The 25,579-nt window shown below is 56.6% G+C and overlaps 2 protein-coding genes across 8 annotated transcripts; one reads left to right on the top strand and one right to left on the bottom strand.

Annotated features, from left to right (window-relative positions):
• Nucleotides 1–8,851, top strand: UCK1 (uridine-cytidine kinase 1). Of its 3 annotated transcripts, none has more exons than XR_326435.4 (8): nt 1–108; nt 3,182–3,564; nt 3,954–4,113; nt 4,965–5,061; nt 5,223–5,365; nt 5,456–5,666; nt 7,136–7,184; nt 7,651–7,729. XR_326435.4 is itself a non-coding variant. In XM_006045890.4 (8 exons), the coding sequence occupies exons 1-8, from the start codon at nt 27–29 to the stop codon at nt 7,830–7,832; spliced, it is 1,191 nt and encodes a 396-aa protein (XP_006045952.2). In that variant the 5' UTR covers nt 8–26; the 3' UTR covers nt 7,833–8,851. The 3 variants fall into 3 exon arrangements, 2 of the variants coding, with proteins under 2 accessions (XP_025117671.2, XP_006045952.2); XM_006045890.4 differs by having other exon boundaries at nt 8–108; nt 5,456–5,550; nt 7,651–8,851; XM_025261886.3 differs by lacking the exon at nt 5,456–5,666 and having other exon boundaries at nt 3–108; nt 7,651–7,789.
• Nucleotides 8,848–25,524, bottom strand: POMT1 (protein O-mannosyltransferase 1). 5 transcript variants are annotated; one of them, XM_006045898.4, is made up of 20 exons: nt 25,285–25,524; nt 24,525–24,680; nt 23,325–23,431; nt 22,890–22,940; nt 22,203–22,349; nt 21,367–21,478; nt 20,973–21,038; nt 20,793–20,886; nt 20,300–20,455; nt 19,383–19,513; nt 18,992–19,087; nt 15,359–15,451; nt 13,588–13,684; nt 13,143–13,235; nt 12,807–12,927; nt 12,435–12,532; nt 11,807–11,920; nt 11,014–11,140; nt 10,111–10,288; nt 8,848–9,375 (listed from the first exon to the last, which is right to left on the bottom strand). In XM_006045898.4, the coding sequence occupies exons 2-20, from the start codon at nt 24,644–24,646 to the stop codon at nt 9,357–9,359; spliced, it is 2,022 nt and encodes a 673-aa protein (XP_006045960.1). In that variant the 5' UTR covers nt 24,647–24,680; nt 25,285–25,524; the 3' UTR covers nt 8,848–9,356. The 5 variants fall into 5 exon arrangements, with proteins under 5 accessions (XP_006045960.1, XP_006045956.1, XP_025117669.1 ...); XM_006045894.4 differs by having other exon boundaries at nt 8,848–9,622; nt 25,285–25,523; XM_025261884.3 differs by having other exon boundaries at nt 8,848–9,622; nt 25,334–25,522.
• Nucleotides 25,525–25,579: the final 55 nt, after the last annotated feature.

Below are 25,579 nucleotides of genomic sequence, written 5' to 3'. Positions count from 1 at the left end.
TCAGCAACGACAGATGCTTCCTGCACATGGCAGAGTCGGCCAAACAAGCAGCCACGGCCCTGCCCTCACCGGGCTCAAGGCTCAGCTCCAGAGACAAACATCAAGCAGGTGATTGCAAAACCCGCTCCATACTTGCAGTTGCGGTCCGTGCTTTCCACAGAGAACACTGAGGAGCTGGCCCGGTCCAGCTGTGGGAGAGGACCAGGGCATGCTGGGAGGAGTCAGCCGGCAGAGGGCGGGGTGGGAGATCTGGAACGGCGTGCGGGCCTGGGGCTTGGTGGGAGCATGTAGGGTTAGATGAGAGCTGGTTGGGGGTGGGCTGGTTTGCTTGTGAAAGATGGGCTTCCTTTGCTGTCCCTCACCACTGGCTAGCCTTGTGCTGGAGCAACAAGAATACCAAAAATGAGGACTTCCTGGTGGTCCAGTGGCTAAGACTCTTGAGTTCTCAATGCAGGGGGCCCAGGTTTGATCCCTGGTCAGGGAACTAGATCCCACATGCCACAAAAAAGGTCAAAGATCCTGAGTGCCACAACTAAGACTGGCACAGCCAAATAAATATTAAAAAAAAGAAGGGACTTCCAGTGGTTCCAACTCTGAGCAGCCAACAGAGGGGCTTCGGCTTTGATCCCTGGTTGGGGAACTAGGATCCCACATGCCATGCAGCATGGCCAAAAGATAATAATAATAATTTTTTAAAAAGAAGAATACAAAAAATAACGGAAATTCCCTGGCAGGCCAGTGCTTAAGACTCTGCGCTTTCACAGCCAAGGGCCAGGGTTCAATCCCTGGTCAGGGAACTAAGATCCTACAACCTGTACATCATGCCCCTCTCCCCCAAAAAGTGTCAGTATTAAATATATATAAATATACACACAAAAAAATAGGCTTCCCAGGTGGCACTAGCAGTAAAAATCCGCCTGCCAATGCAGGAGACGTGGGTTCGATCCCTGGGTGGGGAAGATCTCCTTCAGGAGGAAATGGCAACCCACTCCAGTATTCTTGCCTGAAAAATTCCACAGACAGGGGAGCCTGGTGGCCTACAGTCCATGGGGTCACAAAGAGTCGGACATGACTGAGCACACATGCACATATAAAAAATATAGTTAATATAACTGGCCCTGTGAGGAACAGATGCCAAATAGGCAAATGCAGAGACGAAGACAGAACAGGCACCTCCTCAGAGCGGGGCCTTATGCCAGGCCCTCTGTGTGCCTTGAGCACGGCAGCCTCACCGTGGGATTTCCCTGTTGACGGTTCACTAAGATACTCCATCATTCTGCTGCCTGGTATCCACTGTGTTTGGCCAACTGCCTGCAGAGACCTCAAACTGACTCGAGCCCCTTCACACACCCACACACCCTAGATAGCAGCCTGTTCACCAGCAAACACATGCTCTTGTGATCAAGAGTCTCCCCCCTGCCTTCTAGCGCCTCTATGTCTTAAGTGCCCTAGAGATAAGACCCCAGTTCAGTTCAGTCGCTCAGTTGTGTCTGACTCTTTGCGACCCCATGAATCGCAGCACACCAGGCCTCCCTATCTATCACCAACTCCCGGAGTTTACCCAAACTCGTGTCCATAGACTCGGTGATGCCATCCAGCCATCTCATCCTCTGTTGTCCCCTTCTCCTCCTGCTCCCAATCCCTCCCAGCATCAGAGTCTTTTCCAATGAGTCAACTCTTCGCATGAGGTGGCCAAAGTACTGGAGTTTCAGCTTTAGCATCATTCCTTCCAAAGAACACCCAGGGCTGATCTCCTTGCAGTCCAAGGGACTTTCAGGAGTCTTCTCCAACACCATGGTTCAAAAGCATCAATTCTTCGGCACTCAGCTTTCTTCACAGTCTAACTTTCAAGCAAAACCCTACTCTTTTGGCTTGAATTAACCAATCCAGTCCTAGTCTGGGAACCCCAAAGCACTCCACCAAGGGATCCTGATAAAGGACTATGCCCCAGGGCCTGCCTCTCTCTGCTTCTCTGCACTCTGCATAGACCTCCTGCGTGACCCCTCCAGGCATACGCTGTACCTCCTCCAGAACCTGTGAGTAATACATTTCTCTGTTTCCGTTTCTGTTGTTGAACCTCTGCCGGCCATCAGTTGCCCTGTCTTCACTCACATACATTAATTTCACAAAATCACAACATCCCCCCTAACAGCTGGGGAGTAAGAAAACACGGCGGTCAGTCACTGTTAACTCTCGCCCTGGGGCTTGGTCCCCAACCTTGTCTGTGAACGTGTGAATGCCCTACTTTGAGCTTTCCTGTAAGTGCCTCTCAGTTGGGGGGGCGGGCTTTCATGCTGACCCAGCCGCCCTTCATCCGCTTCCCTCTGCCCAGGTCCTCAGGACTCAGGAGGCCCAACCACCCCCCTCCACCCCGCATCAGAACCATCCTGTAACCCTTGCTGAAATGGGTTAATGCTTCCGAAGTGACATAAACAGTGACTTCGCCTGACGTCTCCATGTTAGTCTCTCCTGCATATTTCAGTTTCATCAAATATTCATGGAGGGCTCACAGTGCAGCAGGAGCTAGGCTTGCAGAGAGACTTGATGCTTTGAGGACATTGTACAACAGGAATGGGTCGGTATCTGCCTTCCACAGGGGCACAGGTGGAATCCAGCAGACAGGGTCCCTTCTTCCCAGCTTATCTAGGGCTCGGTCAAAAAGTCATCCCAGGACTTCTGCCCACCATGTAAGGGGCAGGTTGAGGAGGCCGGGAACTTGCTGGCCAGAGGCAGTGGGGGACACTGAAGGCTCAGGGTTGTGTTAAGAAACTCGAGGAAGGAGGTTGATAACGTGGAGGCTCGGCTGGCATGGAGGGCCAACAGGGGCAGGGCCAAGCCTGTGCCCAGGCAAGAGGACTGGACCCACGCGGTGGAGGCAAGGGCTGACCACCGGGGCCCGGTGTGGAGGTGACGGCATGCTCTTGGGTGACCGCACACAAGGCTGCAGAACCGGTTCTAGTTTCCAACTCGGGTCACGGGGCTCAGAAGTCCGACCCGCCACTATGCCCAAGCACCCCACCCTGACCTTGCGGCCCTGGAGGATCATTCCGACGCTTCCCACCCCAACCCCAGGCAGCGCGGAGGTGCGGGCAGAAGGAACCTTCTCGGAGGCCGCCCGACATCTGGAGACTACTGCAGCCAGTTGCGAAACCGACTGGCTTTTGGCTTTTGGCTTTTGCAGCAAATAATAAAAAACAACCCGGCGTCGCGGTAACAAGTCCAGGTGCCTCGGCGGCCTTCCAGGCCCAGCGGGAAGGCTCGGCCAGGCCTACGCATGAGCAGCGCCCTCAGCCACCAACCAGGACTACAACTCCCGCCGTGCCCCGCGCGCCCGCCGCCCCACCCCCTGCCGCGCCGCGTGTCTCCCGGAAGTGGAGCCCCGGGTGGGGGGCGTCTCCGACCTTTGCGCGGCGGCGGCGGGAGCCGGGAGTCAGATGCGGTCGAGCGACGCCGGAGATGGCTTCGGCTGGAGGCGGCGACTGCGAGGGCGCCGGGCCCGAGGCGGACCGCCCTCACCAGCGGCCCTTCTTGATCGGCGTGAGCGGCGGCACCGCGAGCGGCAAGGTAAGGGGCTGGGCGGCGCGGCGGGGCCTGCGAGTCACCCTGGGCGCCCCCGGGACTCTGCGCGGCCTGTCGGGCCTCAGTCCAGAGGGAGACCCCCGCTTCTAGCTGCCGCGAGGTGCTCCCCACCCACCTCCCGGACGTGGACAGGGCCGGGGGCGGAGGGGCTGGGGCCGCGGCGGGCCAGGCGGGGAGCGGGTCGCTGGACCCCGGGGCACCCCCGCAAGCTCCCGGCTGGCCTGGCCGCTCGTGGCCTCCGGGTCCGCGTTGCCCCTGCTGGTGTACCCCAGCGCCTTCCCCGCCAGGCGCAGCCGCTGACCTCGCGGCCGCTCAGGAGCTGATGCGCCGGGGTGGGCGTCTCCAGGCGGGGCTCCTGTTTGTGTGTTTCCCAGTCCACTGTGTGCGAGAAGATCATGGAGCTGCTGGGACAGAATGAAGTGGATCACCGGCAGCGCAAGCTGGTCATCTTGAGCCAAGACAGGTTCTATAAGGTCCTGACCGCGGAGCAGAAGGCCAAGGCCTTGAAGGGACAGTACAACTTCGACCACCCAGGTAGAGGCTCTGAAAGTGGGGAGGGAGTTGGGGAGAAGGGCAGACCGCAGAGACTGGGTCCAGAGTTGGCCGTGGATGGGGAAGTGGCCCCAGGTGGTCCCTGGCTAAACCTCTGTGGAGCGGATTGGGGGTTAAGTCCGGGGTCTCTCCTGTGTGCTCTGGGCCCTGCAGGAGCTCCAGGCTCCATTGGTTGGAGCCCGTCAGGGAGTCTGCAGCTCAGAAGGGTCTTCAGGCCCACTGCTCTGCCACAGTTGTGGTCGTGGAGAAACCTAAATGCCTTCATGCTATCAGGGGCCTGCTATGCAGACTGTTTCCACTGGGGCAGAGTCCTCGAGAGGCCAGCAGTGGGTGAACGAGAACCAGAGGCCTTGAAGCTCCCTTTCCTGGTCTGGTCAGGGGCCAGGGGAACAGGTGGAGAGGGGGTGGGTGAGGGGGATAGCCATGCTGCCCCTCCCTGCTGCTAGTAGACGATTCCGCCCAGTGGCTGGCTCCCATCTTTATTCCTTTCCAGGGCACACATGGGAAGAAGGTCCCAGAAGCGTTAGTCTGTGTTATTTCTCAGAACTAGAAGCAAGATGCCTAGCTCACCTACCTCCCAGAACTGGCTGATCAGGAGATCCGTGTGTTCAGACTTGGGGGTGGGACAGCGGCCCAGGCAGTGGCACTGCCCCGGGGCAGCGAGAACAGGTCCAGCCTGTGGTTTGCAGAGGGCCCTGCAGATGGAATTCGTGGGGGCTCCTCCAGGCCAGATGTTCCTTAGGGTCGTTGGCAGCACCCGCACCCAGCAGACCCCAGGGCAGAGCGAGTTCTCAGCATAAGGACTTGCCCTGCTTTCTGTTCCATCCCCGCAGATGCTTTTGATAACGATTTGATGCACAGGACTCTGAAAAACATCGTGGAGGGCAAAACGGTCGAGGTCCCCACCTATGATTTTGTGACACACTCAAGGTAAGCGGGTGGTTCTGGGAGAAGGGGGCTGTGTGCGGGGGGGCTGGTGAGGACACCCCTCCCACCCTGGGGCTGTGCCCCACTGGTTCCTGGGACAGCCCCCCTCATCCGTGCTCAGGGTCTGATGCTGACGGCAGGCTTCTCCCCTGGCCTACCCTCAGGCTCGCGGACACCACGGTGGTCTACCCCGCAGACGTGGTCCTGTTTGAGGGCATCCTGGTCTTCTACAGCCAGGAGATCCGGGACATGTTCCACCTGCGCCTCTTCGTGGACACCGACTCCGACGTCAGGCTGTCTCGGAGAGGTAAGGCGGACGCGGGCCCCTCTGCCCCTGGCCAGCCCGGCCCTAGGCTCCCCGGCATCTGCAGGCCCCTGCTCTCTCCTGTCACCGCAGTTCTCCGGGACGTGCAGCGGGGCCGGGACCTAGAGCAGATCCTGACGCAGTACACCACCTTCGTCAAGCCGGCCTTCGAGGAGTTCTGCCTGCCGGTACCACCTTCCGCTTGCCCAGGGACCTCCTTTCCCCCCTTGTCAGAAGGCCCCCTGGTGCCCGTTCTGTGAGATCCGAGTCGTGGACGGACGCGGTCTGCTGTATACGTGGAGAAGTTAGCCTCTCGTGCCCATGGTCCCAGGGAGTGGTTCTCAGCTGGGAACGGGTCCTTTGTCCTTCGCACCCCTCCTCCCCGCGCCAGGCTTCACCCCGTGCACCAGCGTCACCTCCCCCCATGCTCTTGTCTGCATCTGTCCAGGGCACTGCTCGTCCACTGCCCACACTGTGCCTCTCCTTCCCCCCAGCCCTTCTGAACAGGAGCAGGGGGCCTCCATGGGGGCAGGGATCTCTGTCTGTTAGCTGCCAAAGTGCTGTCTGACGCACAGTAGGTGCTTAAAAACCTCCTCCACACCGTGTGTTTCTCGGGGGTGGAGGAAGGTCTAGCTGGCGTGTAGAGGAGGAATTCACTTGTGCAGCCATCTGTCTTTTCCTCCATCTCACCTCTCTCACTGGATAGGATGGTGGAGAGATTCAAAGGGAAATTTCACAGTATTGTTTCCTAAAGGGTAAAGTGAGGCACAGAGGAATGAGAAGCAGGATTCCTGCTTTAGATAAATGGGACAAAGGAGTTCTCTCTTTGCCAGTTCATGAAAACATTTTATTTTACACTCATGGTCTTGGAGTTTCTAGAAAATGATTAGGAAATTGACTGTTCCGCAGTCTCTTATCCCCAGAAAGATACTTTTGAAAAGTAGGTGGTTTACCGTGAGGCTCTGGACACCAGGTGTGACCGGGTGCCCCTGGATGGAGGCAGAAGTGTGCTCGGCCAGTCCCTCCCCACCCCTCCCCTTCACGGGGCGCCTCGGCGAGGTGACCAAGCCGCCTGTGTCCCCCCCGCTAGGACCTTTCTCAGCCCTCAGCTGGTCGCTCCCGCCTGCCCCCACAGCCCAGCAGAGTGGCCCAGCCCCGTGGGAGTTCAGCCCTGGGTCTCCTCTGCCTGCAGACACGGCTGCCCCGGGACCCAGTCTGTCCCTGTTCCCCCCGCCCCCACGGCTCATCTCTTGGGACAGGCCTCCTTGGCCCAGGCCTATACACTGGTGGCACTCAGCTCATTCGGAGGTGCCCCCCGCGCCCCCCCCAGCAGCACTTGGGGGTCCCTCCTTAGCAGCACCATAGTGCTGACAGGAGTGGGCTACTCGGTGAGGGAGCAGAGGAGGGGCGAGGCAGGAAGGGGAGCAGCTCCCGCGACTTCCCTGCCTGGGGTGCAGCCCTGCTCTCCCAGGGTTCTGCACCGTGTGCACTGGAAGGGCGCCCCACCTCAGCCGGCCCGGAGTGCCAGGCGTCTGCACAGAGCACTGGCCCGACAGCGGTGCTCACAGAGGAGCGTCTCCAAGAAGCCGGCAGACGCGCGCCATCCCTTCCCTCTGCTTCGGCTCAGCTTCCCTTACTTCTGGGCTCGCAACCTCTTACCTGAGCCCCTGCCCCCGCCTCCTCACCCTTCATGGCGGCCTGCGTGTGTACCCCGCATCTAGGCCCAGGCACGCTGAAAGCATCTCACAAGACCCTCCTTTTCTTGCCTTGTAGACAAAGAAGTACGCAGATGTGATCATCCCTCGAGGGGTTGACAACATGGGTAAGGAGCAGGCCTGTGCCACCCCCACCCCCAGGGCCATGCGGCAGGCCCGGCCCGGCCCGGCCAGGTTACTGAGACGCCCCCGGGGGATGAGGCCCGTCCATGTACATGTGTGGCAGAGGTTCACAACACACTTAGAACACGCAACATGTTTTACACCTTAAGGTGACAGAACGTACGATGTCAGTTAAGTTTCAGTAAAGGTGGTGAGGAAAAAAAAATACATGGAGGACTGTTTGACAGGGAGTCCCTTGTTGGCAAGAAGTATCACACCCAGGGTTAGTTAACAGAAACCCACACCACCACGCCAGGTCAGTTTTACCATGCCCAGCCCCAGCGGGCACTGGTCTGCCTGCTGAGGCTCGGTGGCAGGCGGATGCCTCGTGGAGGGAAGCGTGTGCCCCGCGGGTAACGGCGGGTGGCGGCTGGGCGGGCGGCAGCTGACCCCGCCCGTGTGTCCCCGCAGTGGCCATCAACCTCATCGTGCAGCACATCCAGGACATCCTCAACGGCGACATCTGCAAGTGGCACCGCGCGGGGGCCAACGGGCGCAGCCACAAGAGGACGTTCCCGGAGCCGGGGGAGCACCCCGCGGTGCTGGCCTCGGGCAAGCGCTCGCACCTGGAGTCCAGCAGCAGGCCCCACTGAGGAGCGGGCTGCTCGGCACCCGGCGGGCCCAGAGAGGCCCGCCTGCCCCGAAACATGCGGCCATTGACGGGGCGCTGTCGGGGTCCCGGCTAACTCGGGAGACCAGGACGAGTCATCCAGACGGTATGACAGGTTCTCTGTCGGCGGCCCTGACCTCCTCTCCCACTTCCTCATGTCACGGGGGCTGGAAGCGCTCTTCGCTGCTGAGAAAGACCACAGAACGTGCGGTACACGAGGCCCGTGTTTGGGAGAACAGCCTGGTCGCTGTGATTTTGACGGTGAACCTCCGGCAAGAGAGACTAGTGTGACCTGGTTCACTCATGTGTAACTGGAACCCAAGTTTGAAGATAACCCTCTTCCGTTTTACTTGTTATGTACAACCACATGTTTTCTGTTTACTCTGGTTTCCTAACACCATGCTCGCTGTGACCTAGTAACCCAACTTCACGACCCACCAGTGGGTCGTGATCCTGGTACACACTGATCTGGTACGCAAGGAGCCACGGAGAGGTGTCCTTCCTTCTGGCCTATGCTCCAAAGGCAGAGCCAGGAGGGAGCCCTGGGGAGCAAGCTTCTCCTTAACCAGCACCAGGCGCACAGCCAGGGTCCCTGGCCCAGCCCTGCCTGCTTTCCTGTGAGCAGTGTCCCGCTTGGCCCCCCAGAGCCCAGGCTGCCATCTGGACAGGGCTTTCCTGGTGTCGCTCATGGCCAAGGCGTGTGTAGACCGGGCAGCGTGAGCAGATGCTGTGGCCCAAAGTGGCCAGTCCCCTGCGCTTGCCCAGTGACCTTGCCTCCCAGACACTAGTGGTCTTGTCCTGGTTTGTCCCCCCTTCCATGTGGCAGCTGTTACTGTAAAAGTGGTCCCTCCCCTTTGCGGCCAGCTTTCGAGTTCTAACTAGTTACACAGGGACGTCGGGCGAGCTTGGCTGAGCTCGAGGGCTGGTTTCTGATGACTGACGGTTTTGTCAAGCTCACTGTTCTTTTTGGAGAGAGAACCAATAAATAACACCAAATGTGAATGCCAGTTTGTCCCTTTTTAATTACACAAAAAAAGGCAGAATCAGGACCAGGAAATGCGTTGGATGACAGGCTACTGCTCACCTCTCGGCAGGCTCTGGGTGGGGGTTGGGGCCAGTAAGAGGAGTCACGGCCGGCCTCCCCCAGCCCCCTTGGGCTGGCGTTCGAGGTCTCACGGCCCACTGAACCGTGAGGGGGAGTCCCCGGGGCCTTCCTAGGTCAGCAGGAACAGGGACCCGGGTTGAGCCCACCACCGGCCTCTGAGCAAGACCAGCCCTTGTCTGGGTCGACTAGAACCAGCCCCTCCCTGCCCTTTCTCGGCTGTCATGAGTCCCACCCAGCAGCTCCACACTCAGTGAGTGCACGGGGCTCTTAGAAGGCGCAGTGAGGAGGTGTTCTTTATGATCAGGGAAAACAGACTTTGCTGAAAACGAGGTGCCTGTCGGAGGGCCATTTCTTCAACGAGACCAGAGCAGAATCCCAGCCAAGCCCATGTCTCCACCAAGCTCAGAGCCGCTCTGCCTGCCTGCCGGAAACACGCCCATCCAGGACCCTGTCCCGACCCAGCCCTGCCGCTCGTCGGCAAGTCTGTGTCCCACTAGTATTTCCGGATCAGGATGTCCCAGCTGTCTTTCCAGCGAAGGGCCTTGAGCTCACTGGGTGACAGCGACCTGTCCCCATAGGTCAGCGGGCGCAGCATGTTCGACACGTGACAGGCGGAGGTGAACCACGCCACGACCAGGGCCGTGAAGAGGCTCCTTTGGAGCTGGGACCTGCCAGCCCGGAGCAGAGCACGGTGGGGGGGCTGGCCCTTTCCACCCTTTCCACCGCGAGGTCCCCCCGGCGCCCCAGCCTGAGTGTCAGCCCTCGTCAAGTCCTGCCAGACCCACTCAGCGCCCCTCCTCACTTGCTCTGCTTCCTGAACTCCCCAGCTCCTGCTCCGTCTCAGCAGCGGGAGCACAGAACTGCCCTCCTGAGTTGCCCGAGGACCAGCCTCCAGGACCCACTCTGGTTTACAGGCCCCCTGGTGTATCTGCTGGGCCGCCCCTCACCTCCCTTTCTTTGTTCCTCCAGGCCAAAGGTCCTTCCACACGTATCCCCTGGCTTCACCTCCCACCAGCCTTAGCTTTGTGCTCGGAACCCCGGGAGCCTTGCTAGTGCTTCTGGCTAACCCTGTCCACACCACGCTGGAATCACCATTCATGACTCCCCCCGGACCCCGCCCCCCGACCCGGGGCGCGTGGCTGCCAAGGCCCTGTACCTGCACAGGTGGTCGCTGACGTGCTCCAGGACCACGGGCAGCAGCAGGATCTGGAAGGTGAGCGCCGGCAGGTAGTGGTAGAGGAAGAGCGTCTTCTCCATCAGGAAGAAAGGCAGGTAGTTCACGGCCCAGCCCCCGGCGCACAGAGCCCCAGCCAGCACCCAGCGCAGCCAGCGGTCTGCAGGGAAGGCCATCTTGAGCCAGGAGGCTCCCTGCTGCCAGGCAGGCTCGCCTCATCATCCACAAGTGAGCCCGTGAACTCGCAGCCCCTGCTTTCTGTCTCCCATCCCAGCGCCTCCACCGTCTCTGAAGGAAGAGCAGACTGTGTCCTAAGAACCTCCCGGATTTCCTGCTGCCCCTGCTGTCCCAGTCCTGAGACGCGCCAGCACTGGGCCAGGCCCAGCTGACTCCTGATTTTCAGTCTCACTCCTCAGCGGGTAGGGGCGGGCCTGCACCATGCACCCGCCCAGGAGCCGGGACTAGCGGAGAGAATGACCAGCTCAGCTGAGCCCAGAGTGGGCGCCTCCCCACCCCTGGCGGCCTTTGGGGCCCACCCCGGGCGTTGGCTCCTTTCCTGTATCAGAACGGGTTTTAAGGGGGGTTCTGTTCTTGCAAACCACCCCCCCAAGTGCCTCCTGGCAGCTGTCCCATCAGCCACTTCCAGGGGTGCTGGGGTCAGGGAACAATTCAGGCCCGACACCTGCATGGCCCTGGAGAAGCCTTGAAGGTGACATGGGGACTGGAGCATAGCATCATGTCTCTGGGGAAGAGACAGAAGTGCCCTCGGGGCAGAAACACAGAGGTGGCCCAAGGCTGCGCTTGCTGATGTGGCCCGAAGCACACAGAGCTCCAGCCCAAACCAGAGGGACGGGGTGTGAGAGGTGCGTGGGCCACGGCACAGACCCTCAGGGAGGTCACAGACTCTCCTTCTGCGTCTGAGCAGGTACCAGACGAACAGCAGGGCATACACCAGGGTGGCAAGGCTGGCGGAGGCCCAGATCACGACGTTCCCAAGCAGGTGGATCTGCGCCTGTGGGAGGGAGAGGCCGGTTGGTGTGGCCCAGGGCAGGCACGGGCGCCGCCCACCCTCAGCCATGGCAGCTAGGACGGATGTGTGAAGGTGCTCAGCTCTGTAAGTGGAATCAGAGCCGGGAGTGGATGGGGTTGTTTCTGGACAGCAGAGTGGCTCACAAGGAGGGGGACGGGGGTGGTGATGCAGAAGGTCCTCAGTGCCCGCTTCTCAGCACGCCACGGCCCCCCAAGTCCGCGGGGGGAAAGGGGGCTGCACCCCCCTAGCATAAGTCATTACCAGGCACAGACCACGTACTGCGTTTGCCCCACCAGGTGAAGACAAGCTGGACAGGGAAGCAGAGCACTGACTGGCCTGGACACCAGGTACCAGGAGGGGAATCAAGTGGGATGGTTTTAAAAACCACGTCGGCTGGGCAAGGGGAACCATGCACTGCCATGGCAGCAGCAAAGTCGGGTGTCCCTCCCTGCGGACACGCAGGGACCTGACCCCTCAGCACCTCAGGGGAGCTAGGGCCCCATGCTGCCAGAGCCCTTGGAGAACAAGAAGCCCTTGGCTTTTGTCAGGATGGCACGGGAAGGCCAGGGCTTGGGCGGACGCAGTGGCTGCTCTTAACATCACAGGCCTCTCAGGCATGGGCTGACTGCCTGCAGATGCCGTGCTTACACTGGTCCTGGGGTGCAGCCAGTAAGCGATATTGGTGTCCAGCATGACCCAGTCCAGCGGCGTGGAGCTGTACTTGTGTTCCGAATCGTCACTTCTCACCGTCAGCATCCGCCACTGCAGACAACAGAGGCCACTGGGAGTCACTGGACAGCCAGACGCCCTTCACAGCCAAGGGATCTGCCAGGGGGCGGAGTAAACCGCTGCCCCTTTCATGGGGGCAGCCAACCTCAAGTTCACTCAGGTCACCTGCAGAGGCAGCCCAGGAGGCGCCTCTCCTGGGTTCCAGTTTGTGAATTAAGGGATGGGGTGGGGCAGTAAGGGCGCCTTGACACTGGGGATGCTGAGTGCCAGTTCCGACTTCCCTGGGGCTGTGCCATATCGACCTGACCTGAGAGCAGTGCCACACTGCTGCATGTCTCCTTGGCTCCTGAAGTTACTGCCAGCAAAGCCACACAGCGGGAAGGCCGGGAGGCTGGGGGCTGACGGTGCCAGGCACAACATGGACAGAGGACAGAGGGCAATGGCCCTCCCCGCCGAGGCAGGTCCCAGTTAGAAGGCTGATGCTGGACAGACCATGTGGCCCTCCCAGCGAAAGGCAAGGTCAGCTGCCTGTCTGCCCGCCTGTCACCTGCAGCTCGGAGAATCTGGCCATGAAGCTGAGGTTCCTGCTGATGTCCACCTGGGTGGGGGAGTGCAGTTCCAGCTCCCTCTCCTTCTGCTCCTGGCCTGGCAGGCACACGGGGACCAAGGGACGCGAGCAGAACCCGGTCAGGGAGCTGCCCATGGCAGCCGCCACTGCTTTCCAAAGAACCCGCAGGACACAGTCCATGGTCCCCCACCCGCCTGGCCATCTTTCCAGTCAAAAGCTCTCTTTGACCTGCCTTCCGGTGGCACTGCCCCCCTCGCCCACCCAGGAGGGAGTGGGGCAGGAAGGGGGAGGGTCCACAACGGGGCCTGGAGCCTGCGGGCTGCCCCACCCCTAGGAGCCGGGCACGCTCACTCCTGCCGTAGCGGTGCTCCTCCACGTTCCACACAGTGCTCTCGTGGTAGCCCCGAAACAGCTTCTCCCCGACCACTTCCAGCTGCCGAAAGCCCCAGTCCGGGAGGGGCACTCCACTCAGCTGGCAAAACAAGATGGTGGGGGGATCGTTGATGGAGGGCCCGGGCCCACCCAGCTGGGGGGACCCCACCCCAGGTCACCCACAAGGGCAGTGGCTCTCCTTCAGGGAGCTTCACACCAGGTTTCAGTTCTGAGCAGTTACAGAGACCCTGTAACCCCCCACGGCCCCCTTCAGTCTGCCCCTCTGGGCAGCACCGGTGAGGCGGTCTCGCTGACCTTGAGGATGGCCGAGGTGTTCACGTGCACAAAGCGGACCTCTGACAAGATGGTTTTCCAGACATCCGTGTCTGACTCCCTGTTCACGATGTCCTGTAAAAGTAGATCTAGGCCATTAGTTGACTCTTTTTCAGGTTTCCTTAAATGTTAAAGATGAAGACCAGTCACCACGGTGAGACTGGCTTGGTCTGATACTAGGGGACAGTCCCCCAAGGGAAGCTGACACGGCTGATCCCAGACAGTGCCATCGCCTTTATTCCAGAGGTCTGTGCGAGGTGCTGGGAGGTGGGGGTGGGGACGGGGACCCACCCACCATCCTGCAGCTCCTTCCTGGACACAGGAAAATCCCCTGGCTCCCCCTTTCTGTAGAACAGGGGGTCACTTGATCCAGAACGCAGTTCAGAAAGGGCCGTGATGCCCGTGCTCGAGGTGGCCGGGGACTCACCAGCCGCCAGAGGTTCTGGGGGGGCATGGAGATGTTGTAGTCAATGTAGCAGGAAACCTCCTGCGCGTGGGGGCTCAGGGGGGCTGCGACATCGTGCCTGGAAAACCAAATAGCGCTGCTGGGGGCGCCCCAAGCTCTCCTGAAAGGCACTCACTGTTCTTTAAGGAGGAAAAGAACACTTTTTTTCACAAAACAAAGCCAGCTCAACCTTCAAGCACCTCGCCTGCCATTCCCCAGGGCGCCAAACCCCTCACGGAGGGCAGAGGCCCTGCAGTGACCACGCCTCCGGGGACGCACATGATGGGGAAGTAGGGAGATGTCCATCTAAACCACGGGTTCACCATCCCCTTCGTAGAGGATAAACCAAGCTGGGAGCACAGCCTGGCCACTGGGGGCTCCCTGACGCCAGGTCACGGAAATGGCTGGGGCACCAAGAATACTGTGGCAAAACAAGTGCCCAGGGACATCAGTTCCCCTTGTCTACTTTCAGGGAAACCATGCCTGATTGGACTTTGTGCGGGACCACATGGGGGGAGGACCCGCAGTGAGCAGTAAGGACGAGGCCCTCACGACCCTGAAAAGTCAGATATGACTGCGGGCCCTATGAGTGCCACGAAAAACACTGACCCCGGTGGGCACAGTGCACAAGAAATGCTTTTGGTGCAGGGACATTTCAGCAGACCCCTGAATAAAGTGACTGCATGGGGGCTTTCCTGGTGGCTCAGTGGTAAAGAATCTGTGTGCCAATGCAGGAGACACGGGCTCTATCCCTGCTCCAGGAACATCCCACATGCTGCAGGGCAACTGAGCCCATGCTCTAGAGCCCAGGGACTGCAACTACGGAGCCCAGGCGGCGCCACTGCAGAAGCCTGAGCTCTAGAGCCAGTGCTCCGAAATAAGAGAAGCCGCCAAAATGAGAAGCCCAAGCACCATGACTAGAGAGTAGCCTGCAGGCAACAGTGAAGACCTGGTGCAGCCAAAAATATAAACGAATAACATTATTCTTTAAAAAAGTTAAAGAGTGGGCCATGGTGGGGATGGCAGTGGGGTCTGAGCTGTAAAGCATTCCAGGCAGACAGAGTGAGCAAAGGCCCCAGGGAGGCTGCACGGGGTCATTTTGGGGGCAGCAGGGGGCTACGGTGACTGGCATGAAGCCTACCAGGGAGTCAGTGGGCCAGGTCCCGGGGGGGCTGGCAGGCAGGAGAGAGTGGGGAGTTATTCTGAGTGTGACGGTCACGCTGGGTATCCCTGGAGGCTCTTGGCAGAGACGTGAGGTTGGTCAAGTGTGAGTTTTCAGAGGAAGCGGTGCCTGCTGTGTGCAGAGGGCGGGCGATTCTCACCGGGACTGGGAGTGAGGGCAGGAAGGACTGGAGCCCCGTGGATTTCCCAACCCAGGGATGGCAGAAGGGGGAGAGGACAAGGCGGACGTGGCATGGAGAGCCCAGATGTCCAAGGAGGGGAGGGCGGGGTCCCTGAGGTCACGTGGATGACCCGAGAGGCTGGGTGGAAGGACAGCAGAGGTGGCCCAGGGGCCAGGCCAGGTAGGGTTCCTGGCTCTGTCCCCCAGCTCATGGCCTTCTTGAATTCGCTTCTCCTTTCAGCAGGTGCCCCAGTCTGCTAGGGTGCCCCACACTTCACTCTGGTTGGGACTCTCCTTCCCAGCCCACGTGCCATCACTGAGGTCTCCCCTCCCGGCCCTCGACACCTCCTGCAGAGCGGGACCCAAGGCGGTGACGCGGGCACGCCCACTCTGAGCAGCGGCAGGACTCACGTGTTGAGGAGGCGGGTGGTCATGCCGTGCACCAGTTGCACAAGGTCGCCGTGCCGCACGGGCCTCGGGGGGTTGTTCACCACCAGCTGGTGCCTGGAAGAGAGCACGGCCGGATTCGTGGGGTCCTCGCTCAGGCTCTGTGGAGTCTCACAGCCACCCCATCAGCGTGTTCCTCGTACGAGGTGAACATACACATTTAACTCTTTTCTGAAACTTCAGGTCACTTTCCACACTTCCTGGTGTGGCCCCCTTCGTCATCATCACATTGACCGCAGCTGTGCTGTACTTCAATTTAAATCTGAATTTGTCAATAAGGAGTTTATGATCTGAGAGCCACAGTCAGCTCCAGGTCTTGTTTTTGCTGATTGTTTAGAGCTTCTCCATCTTTGGCTGCAAAGAATATAATCAATCTTATTTTGGTGTTGGCCATCTGGTGATGTCCATGTGAAGAGTCTTCTCTTGTGTTGCTGGAAGAGGGTGTGACCAGTGCATTCTCTTGGCAGAACTATTAGCCTTTGCCCTGCTTCATTCTGTACTCCAAGGCCAAATTTGCCTGTTACTCCAGGTGTTTCTTGACTTTTGCATTCCAGTCCCCTAAAATGAAAAGGACATCTTTTTTGGGTGTTAGTTCTAGAAGGTCTTGTAGGTCTTCATAGAACTGTTCAACTTCAGCTTCTTCAGCATTAGTGGTTGGGGCATAGACTTGGATTACCGTGATATTGAATGGTTTGCTTTGGAAACGAACAAAGATCATTCTGTCATTTTTGAGAGTGCATCCAAATACTGCATTTCGGACTCTTATTTGTACCACATTTTGGACTCTTTCGTTGACTATGATGGCTACTCCATTTCCTCTAGGGGATTCTTGCCCATAGTAGTAGATATAATGGTCACCTGAGTTAAATTCACCCATTACAGTCCATTTTAGTTCGCTGATTCCTAAAATGTTGACGTTCACTCTTGCCATCTCCTGTTTGACCACTTCCAATTTGCCTTGATTCATGGAGCTAACATTCCAGGTTCCTACGCAATATTGCTCTTTACAGCATCAGGCCTTGCTTCTATCACCAGTTACAACCACAACTAGGTGTTATTTTGGCTTTGGCTCTGTCTCTTCATTCTTTCTGGAGTTATTTCTCCACTGATCTCCAGTAGCATATTGGGCACCTACAAGATGACCTGGGGAGTTCATCTTTTAATGTCCTATCTTTTTGCCTTTTCATACTGTTCATGGGGTTCTCTAGGCAAAAATACTGAAGTTGTTTGCCATTCCCTTCACCAGTGGACCACATTTTGTCAGAACTCTCCACCATGACCCATCCATCTTGGGTGGCCCTACATGGGATGGATCAGATCATGAGCTCCTTATTGCCAAATTCAGACTTAAACTGAAGAAAGTGGGGAAAACCACTAGATCATTCAGGTATGACCTAAATCAAATCCCTTACGATCATACAGTGGAAGTGAGAAATAGATTTAAGGGACTAGATCTGATAGAGCGCCTGATGAACTATGGACAGAGGTTCGTGACATTATACAGGCGACAGGGATCAAGACCATCCCCAAGAAAAAGAAATGCAAAAAAGCAAAATGGCTGTCTGAGGAGGGCTTACAAATAGCTGTGAAAAGAAGAGAAGCGAAAAGCAAAGGAGAAAAGGAGAGATATACCTATGTGAATGCAGAGTTCCAAAGAATAGCAAGGAGAGATAGAAAGCCTTCCTCAGTGATCAGTGCAAATAGAGGAAAACAATAGAATGGGAAAGACTAGAGATCTCTTCAAGAAAATACGAGATACCAAGGGAACATTTCATGCAAAGATGGGCTCAACAAAGGACAGAAATGGTATGGACCTAACAGAAGCAGAAGATATTAAGAAGAGGTGGCAAGAATACACAGAAGAACTGTACAAAAAAGATCTTCACGACCCAGATAATCATGACGGTGTGATCACTCACCTAGAGTCAGATATCTTGGAATGTGAAGTCAACTGGGCCTTAGGAAGCATCACTACGAACAAAGCTAGCGGAGGTGATGGAATTTCAGTTGAGCCATTTCAAATCCTAAAAGATGATGCTGTGAAAGTGCTGCACTCAATATGCCAGCAAATTTGGAAAACTTAGCAGTGGCCACAGGACTGGAAAAGGTCAGTTTTCATTCCAATCCCAAAGAAAGGCAATGCCAAAGAATGCTCAAACTACCGCACAATTGCACTCATCTCACACGCTAGTAAAGTAATGCTCAAAATTCTCCAAGCCAGGCTTCAACAATATGTGAACTGTGACCTTCCAGATGTTCAAGCTGGATTTAGAAAAGGTAGAGGAACCAGAGATCAAATTGCCAACATCCATTGGATCAAAGAAAAAGCAAGAGAGTTCCAGAAAAACATCTACTTCGGGGTTATTGACTATGCCAAAGCCTTTGACTGTGTAGATCACAACAAACTGGAAAATTCTGAATGATATGGGAATGAATACCAGACCACCTGACCTGCCTCTTGAGAAACCTATATGCAGGTCAGGAAGCAACAGTTAGAACTGGACATGGAACAACAGACTGGTTCCAAATAGGAAAAGGAGTACGTCAAGGCTGTATACTGTCACCCTGCTTATTTAACTTATATGTGGAGTACATCATGAGAAACACTGGGCTGGATGAAGCACAAGCTGGAATCAAGATTCCCGGGAGAAATATCAATAACCTCAGATATGCAGATGACACCACCCTTAATGGCAAAAAGCAAAGAACTAAAGAGCCTCTTGATGAAAGTGAAAGAGAAGAGTGAAAAAGTTGGCTTAAAGCTCAACATTCAGAAAACTAAGATCATGGCATCCAGTCCCATTACTTCATGGCAAATAGATGGGGAAACAGTGGAAACTGGCAGATTTTTCTTTTTTGGGCTCCCAAATCACTGCAGATGGTGACTACAGCCATGAAATTAAAAGATGCTTACTCCTTGGAAGAAAAGTTTTGACCAACCTAGACAGCATATTAAAAAGCAGAGACATTACTTTGCCAATGAAGGTCCGTCTAGTGAAGGCTATGGTTTTTCCTGTAGTCATGTATGGATGTGATTTTCCTGTAGCCATGTATGGATGTGAGAGTTGGACCATAAAGAAAGCTAAGCACCAAAAAGATGCTTTTGAACTGTGGTGTTGGAGAAGACTCTTGAGAGTCCCTTGGCCTGCAGGGAGATCCACCGGTCCTTCCTAAAGGAAATCAGTCCTGGGTATTCATTGGAAGGACTGATGTTGAAGCTGAAACTCCAATACTTTGGCCACGTGATGCAAAGAGCTGACTCATGTGAAAAGACCCTGATGCTGGGAAAGATTGAAGGCGGGAGGAGAAGGGGACGACAGAGGATGAGATGGTTGGATGGTATCACCGACTCAATGGACATGAATTTGAGTAAACTCTAGGAGTTGGTGATGGACAGGAAGGCTTGGCATGTTGCAATCCATGGGGTTGCGAAGAGTCGGACATGACTGAGAGACTGAACTGAACTGAACTGAACTGTACTGTACCTGCTAGGAACACTGCTATGTCCCTGACCATGGGCTTCTTGGCACAGACCTGGTCCTGAAGCTACGAGGAGGCCAGGGACTGAGGCCAGGCTGTCCCCCGACCTGTACTCACCTCCCGGGGTCCTTGACAATCCACCAGTTGTTGACATCCTTGAAGGGGTAGCAGGTCACCTGCTGCTGGTGGGAGCTGCCACGGCCGTTCTCATATCTGCAAGAAGAGGGTGCAACTGCGGATGGGGTGCCAGGGGCCCACGACCTCCCCCAAGGTCCCTACAGATGCCACCCAGTGAGGCGTCAGATATGTTTCCATCCCAGAGGGGCTGGTCCCTCCAGCGATGGTATATAACGAGACTCAGTGACACCAGGGTCTGAGAGCTCCATTTCTTTCATTCTCACAAGCTCCTTCATATGAAGTGAAAATTGGTAACAGCAAAAATGCGGGGAAAAAAAGCCCCAAAACATGTTATAATCTCTGGATTGAAAACATGACTTTCCTTACTTACATCATAGGGTAGGTGCTCTGGTGAGAGTGAAGCCAGCAGGGCACGGGTTGGCCAAAGACATTCTTCAGGGTGACCTGGGAACCGAAGGCCACCTCCAGAGGCTGACCTTGCGTGACCCTTGCCAGCCCCCCCTGAGACAGGGGCACGGGGTGGCCAGTGAGGGAGAGAGAGAGACAGCACACACGTGACTCCCAAGCCAGCCCCTTTGACAGCCCCTCCCCACATCCAGGCTATAGTCACACCATCAGCTATGGTCAAGTGTGACATAATCCTGGCACGTTACATGTTCCCAATGACTAGAGGCAGCCCCTGGGGAGGTGCTCACCTCCCCCTCCCCTGCTTGTCCTTATTTTTTGGGGGGCCATGCCATGTGGCACGTGGGATCTTAGTTCCCCAACCAGGGATTGAACCCAGGCCTTGGCAGTGAAAGTGCAGAGTCCTAACCACTGGACCTCCAGGGAGCTCCCCCAACTCATCCTCATTTACTTCTTACTCGTAGCCCGTGATAAAAGCAATTACATCTGACTAACTCAAGACGTGGTGATTTAAGAAATCTGTCCAAACACTCAGAGAATTTGCCGTCAGCAGAGCCAGCCCTTAAGAGCAGGTCCACCGACCTCAGGCTCTACATTCCCGATGCCTCATCTGGAGCCTGTTTTTATTTTTGCAAAGAGAGTTGCATGAACACCAGAGATATGTCTGTCCTGTGCAGCCTGGCACCTGCCCGCAGGTCACACTGCAGAGGGTGGACCCCTCGTCCCCTCCCATGCCACTGGCATGTTCAGAATTAGTGTAGAGAGAGTGAAGACATGCCTCGCTTCCCAGATTTGGTTTTCCCTCTGATGCTTGCCTGGGGTGGTTTACATTAAGAAAACCCCGAGTCTAGTGTGGCCTTCTTTCTAGGACGGCACTTTTACCTCCAGGCTGGCCTGGAAGGCACTGGACATGATCTGGTCGTGGGGCCCGGAGCGGCAGAGCAGCAGCAGGTGGATGTAGAAGAACAGCAGGTACACCAGGACCGGGAGCACCACCAGGGCCGCCGCTCGGGCGAGCAGGTGGCAGAGCACACGGACCTGCCGGAGGACGGAGGGGACATCGCCCCACCCGGGGGAAGGCGGGCCCAGTCCTCCTTTCAGGGTTCTCGTCCTGCTCCCCGCCCCCCGACAGCTAGCCCTGCCTCACCCCCAACCTTAACATATCTCTGCCTTGCCCTCAGCTCCACCCCCAGCCCAGCCCCGCCTCCTGCTCCCCCAGGATCAGCCTCACTCCGACCCCAGACCTACCTCACTCCGACCCCAGACCTACACCCTTGATCCCCACCAGCCCCACCCCGCCCCTGACCTCCCAGCCTTGCCCCCCAAGCCCTGCCCCCAGGCCAGCCCCGCCCCACCCCTTGGCATCAGCACCTACGTTTGACAGCGTCTGGTCTCCTATCACGTGCCAGGAGTGGACGGCGGCAACCCCAAGCACCAGCAAGTATGTGAACACACCCACGTACTTGATGCTAAAGACACAGGATGAAGAAGAAGTCAAGACGAGACACACGTGGAGGCCGTGGCTGCCGCCCCAGACCCAGTGCACCAGACTCACCCAACTGAACAGGAGCAGGCCACGCCTGTCAGCACCAACCAAAACCACCATCTCGGGGAGAAGGGCCTGGAGCAAAGCACAGAAGCAGAGCTGAGGCCTCGGAACGTTTACCCCGAAGGCCAGAGAAGGCACGGCCTTAGAGATCTCAGCTGGCTACACCGAGCTCCAGGTACAAGGAAAAGATTTCTCATCTCCCCGAAGAGCAGTCCTCCTGATACAACTTCTCCTTTGGGTCAGAAGATGTTTCCATTTAGTTTATAGAGAGATGAGAATTATTTATGAAGTCAGGAGCCAAGAGCCAGTGGAGGTGCCTGGGGCAGCTGTCCCCCGTGGAAGGGCATCAGATCTGCTCAGGTGGACAAGCCACTGGACTCCTCTGTCTCATTCTCCATACCTGTGTTTCTGGGAGTTGGAGAACTTCAGGTAAGACAGCACGGCCAACAGATTGAAAAATATCAGCACTGATTCCAAAAGCATTAACCTTGACTGAGTGATGAGAGCGTTCTCTGTTGGGAAAAGGACATGGGCATCAGGTGTCGGGGAGCAAGGGTGAATGTCCACAAAAAAGGGTCCTTGCCAAACGTCCCAGAGTCTGGAGGTGGAAAGTGGGGGCTCGACCTGGCTGGAAGTTAGTGGCCCTTCCTGAACCTTTGTTTTCCTCTTCTGTAGGAGAAACACTAACTCTGCAGGGTGCCTGGACATTCTAACACTCTGTGGGCACGGGCCCCAGTTAGGGTTGTCACTCAACAGACATGAATTCTGGTTTATTTTCATCTGACTTAACTTCATTTGTTCACAGACCTGGGCTGAGAGAGTCCTCTCTGAGGAATACCCACTCATTCCTGAATCTGTCTCCATGGTCAAGGGGAGTAGGGCGTGGGGGAGGTCCTCATTCAAGGACAGACTGGGGTGCCAGGGGCAATGGTCCAGGGGTGGGGGGCGCGTACATAGGAGCATCATTTGGGCAGCCCCGCTACACACTGGCTGCCCCTCTACAACATCACAGTCTGAACACACAGACCTATGCACAACCCCCAGCCTGGGAGTCGGGTGACTCCCAGAGTCTCATCTAGACACCCTGAACGTGCTTCCTTCTGTCCTGCGAGTAGCAGACATGGGAGGGGGCACATCCACTAAACCCCGAGCCCTCCTGGGCCACAGAGACGCAGACAGAGGTCAGCGCAGGGGCTGACCTGGCCCCCCCGGAGCAGGCAGATGCATGGGCCTCACCAATCAACAGCAGCAGAGCGGCCCCCGTGGCGGCACAGTGAGAGAAGCCGAGCTCCCACACGATCTCATAGGCCATGGGCACCGACAGGGCCCCCGAGAGGGCCGGCAGCAGGCGCAGGGACCACACGGGCACGTTGCTGCTGTATTCTGGAAAAGTGAGCACAGAGGGCCTGAGCGCATGGGGCACACACCCTCCTCCCTACACCACCACATCTCCTCACACGGCGCACATGCCCACGGACCACAGCGCAAGTCTGCAAGGCTGGGTCTCATCAGGGACCGAGTGTGTGGGCCACGGCTTCATGTGGTCAAGGGCCGGTTCTCAGTAAGTACGGGATGATGCTGAGGACTCTGAAATGAGTTAACGCTTATTTACAGATTTACCCAATCTGTTTCCAAAAACACTGTGGCAACACACGTATATGTACAAAAGGTACTTGCCACATACAGAGGCATGTACAGATGCCACGTACAGTGTGCTTCGTGTACCAAAGACCAAGGATAACACACTTACTGCAAGTAAGCATTAAGGAATGTACTGGACTTTTTGAAAGTCTTTCACTTGTACCCAAACTATCATACCCTGGATTCAGATGAATAAACTGTAGTTGTTAATCTCTAGGATAGCTACTTCCTCTCAATTCTAATATGTGCACATTAATAAGGGAGATGACAATGATATTTTACCTGCTCCAATTCTGTTCCACAGAAAGTTACCATCGAATCCTCCTAAATAACCTAAAACAAAAGATGAATCAGTAACTATCCTGTTCAGTAAATACTTCTGAAGCACGAAACTGCGGCAGGCAACAGGGGAACAATGATAAAGAAAAGAATAAGACCCACGGAGCAGCTAAGCCCGTGTGTCTATGTGTGGCAGCTACTGAAGCCTGCGCACCGTAGAGCCTGTGCTCTGCAACAAGCAGCCTCTGCAATGAGAAGCCCGTGTGCCACAGTGAAGACCAGCCCCCACTCGGCACAATTAGAGAAAGCTGGTGCAAAGCAACGAAGACCCAGGGCAGCCCCAAATAGATAAATAAATAAAATAAGACACAGCTTCTGCCCTCATGAACTTCCGTGTTCAAATGTTAAAGAGCCACTTCTCTTACTAAGGAGTCCTACCTCCCAAGGCCAAAAGCATGTGGCCAAACGGTGGTCCACTGCCATCCAAAAAGAAGATCCGCTTCATGTAAAAAGAGATGTACTGCCCGTAATACACTTCATCAAAACTGCAAAGCAAACCCACGTTATGTTCAGCTAGAGATCTGAACTGTACACAAAAGGCACGAGGATCAATGTACACCTTTGCTTCCAAATGACTTTGGAGAGTGACCAGTCAAGGTTGGATCTTTTGCCCCAACTGCATGGCGTCCCTGAATATTAAGACACGTGTGCAGCACCACATACCCACAAGGATAGGAGGGAAAACACCCCCCTGGAAGTTGGGCATTCAGGAGGCTTTCCTGTCACAGAATCTACTTCTCTCCCTGCGTGTAGGTTAGGGTATACCACGAGCCAGTCTACCAAAGGCCTCCTGGACACAAAGCTGATCTGGCTGTCCACCTGCGTGTCTGCAATCGAGAGAATAAGAGCTGGTGACCCAACAAAACAGTGGCAGGTGTAAAAGGGAGAGGCGCCAACTGCAGGAAACCTCTTTCAGACAATCAGGGACGTTTGCTGACACAGAGGAACTACTGTCAGTTTCTTAGGCATGATGATGCTACTGTGATCCTGTGATTTTCAAGACTCCTGATCTTTTAAACATACTAAATTGTTTAATGAATGAAATATAGTGTCTATGATGTGCTTCAAAAAAAATCCACTGCAGGGAGGGAGTTGGCTAAGAGCTGGTAACTGTTGCAACTGGGTGACTAACATATTCTCTGTATTTTTGTACATGTTTGATGTTTTCCATAATAAAAAGTTAAGTGAAAAGAAACACATATATTAATCACATCATTAACAGCCCTTTAATAATAACAACAATCATTTCTCATTATGACAAAGAACGCACTCTACCATCAGTGAGGACTTGCTTCCAAATTCCTCCGTCTTCTGCCCTCCACTCTCCAGGCTGTCAAAGGTCACCCACCATGGATACTGCACCTACTCCTGACCTACGGGGCAAGACTGAACAGGTGGACTCTGCAGGGGCTGTCCTTGGGACAAGCTGGTCTCTCCTCTAACTACCATCCATCACCAAGGAAGCCCAGAAGTTGGCTCTCCCATTTTATGGGGCTCAAAAAGGCACTTCCGGATATCAATGCGCTGAAAAAAATTAGTTCCTTCTGGAGGCCCCCAGAATCGAGTTGCTTGACTTACACCACGGCCCTTGGATAGGCAAGCTGCCATAGTCGGCTCAGCAATCCCACCGCGGTCAGAGCTACCATATTCAAGTTCACCTCAGCGGTCACCATTACAGGCTGCTGCAAGAATCCCAACATCTTGCAGAAAAGCAGGCCGGGGGAGGAGGATGCCCTGGTAAAGCAGAGGAAAAGCTATCACCAAGAACACCGGTGGCTCCCTTGAAGGCTAGGAGGCGGCTGTGACGTCAGGACCCTCTTTCACAAGCAGTCACACGCGGTGAGGTGGCCACCTCAGGGCTGAAAAGCCCCTCACTCCAGCACCACCTGCGGCGCCCTTCTGGTCAGTGACAGCGTTGGACCCGGGGCCCCTGCCCGCCTGGGCAGTGTGGCCGGCTGAGAGCCGGTGACCTCCGTCCGCCCCCACTCCCCGAGACTCAGAGCCTCCCCGTCTGCGCCAAGGGCCGCCCTCCCGCCGAGCCGCCTTTCTCACCTCGAGGGCGTGTCTACACCGGGCACCCCGTTTCTTTCCCGAGGCTCCCCCCATCCCTCGGGTCCACTTTTCTCTGGAGGCCGCAGGTGCCGTGGGGACCACCCTCCCCCGCGTTCTCACGGCAACGCCGCCTCTGGCCTGCGGCGGCCCCTTCTGTCCTCAGGGCGACAAGCTTCCCTCCTGCTGCTACGTCGGCCCAGGGCACCCCCTTCTCTCCGGGGACCCTGTCCGCCCTGGGGGCCCCGCTCCCCTGCCCGGCACTCCGCTTCTCTCCCGAGGGTTTCACCTGCCCGGGGGGCCCGCTTGGGCTCTGGCCCCCGGCGCCACAAACGTACTGCTGTTTCTTCAGGTCCCCGCAGAGCCGCTCCCTGCGCCTCAGACCTGCCTGGGGCGGGGGTGAGCTGCTAGGCCGACCGTTGGTAGGAGGTGAGGCCGCTCGGCACTCTTTGTTGCCCACTGGCCCGCTCGACGCTCAACTCGCCGCGCCAGGGGGCCCTGCCGGGGCGGGGGAGGGGCAGCGCGCCTGCGCATTGGGCGAGGACGGCGCGCGTGCGCACTGGGGGAGCCGAGATCGGCGCTCC

This window comes from Bubalus bubalis, chromosome 12 (genome assembly GCF_019923935.1).
Source record: "Bubalus bubalis isolate 160015118507 breed Murrah chromosome 12, NDDB_SH_1, whole genome shotgun sequence".
In the NCBI taxonomy this organism is placed as follows: domain Eukaryota; kingdom Metazoa; phylum Chordata; class Mammalia; order Artiodactyla; family Bovidae; genus Bubalus; species Bubalus bubalis.
This window is presented reverse-complemented; position numbering and strand designations above follow the sequence as displayed.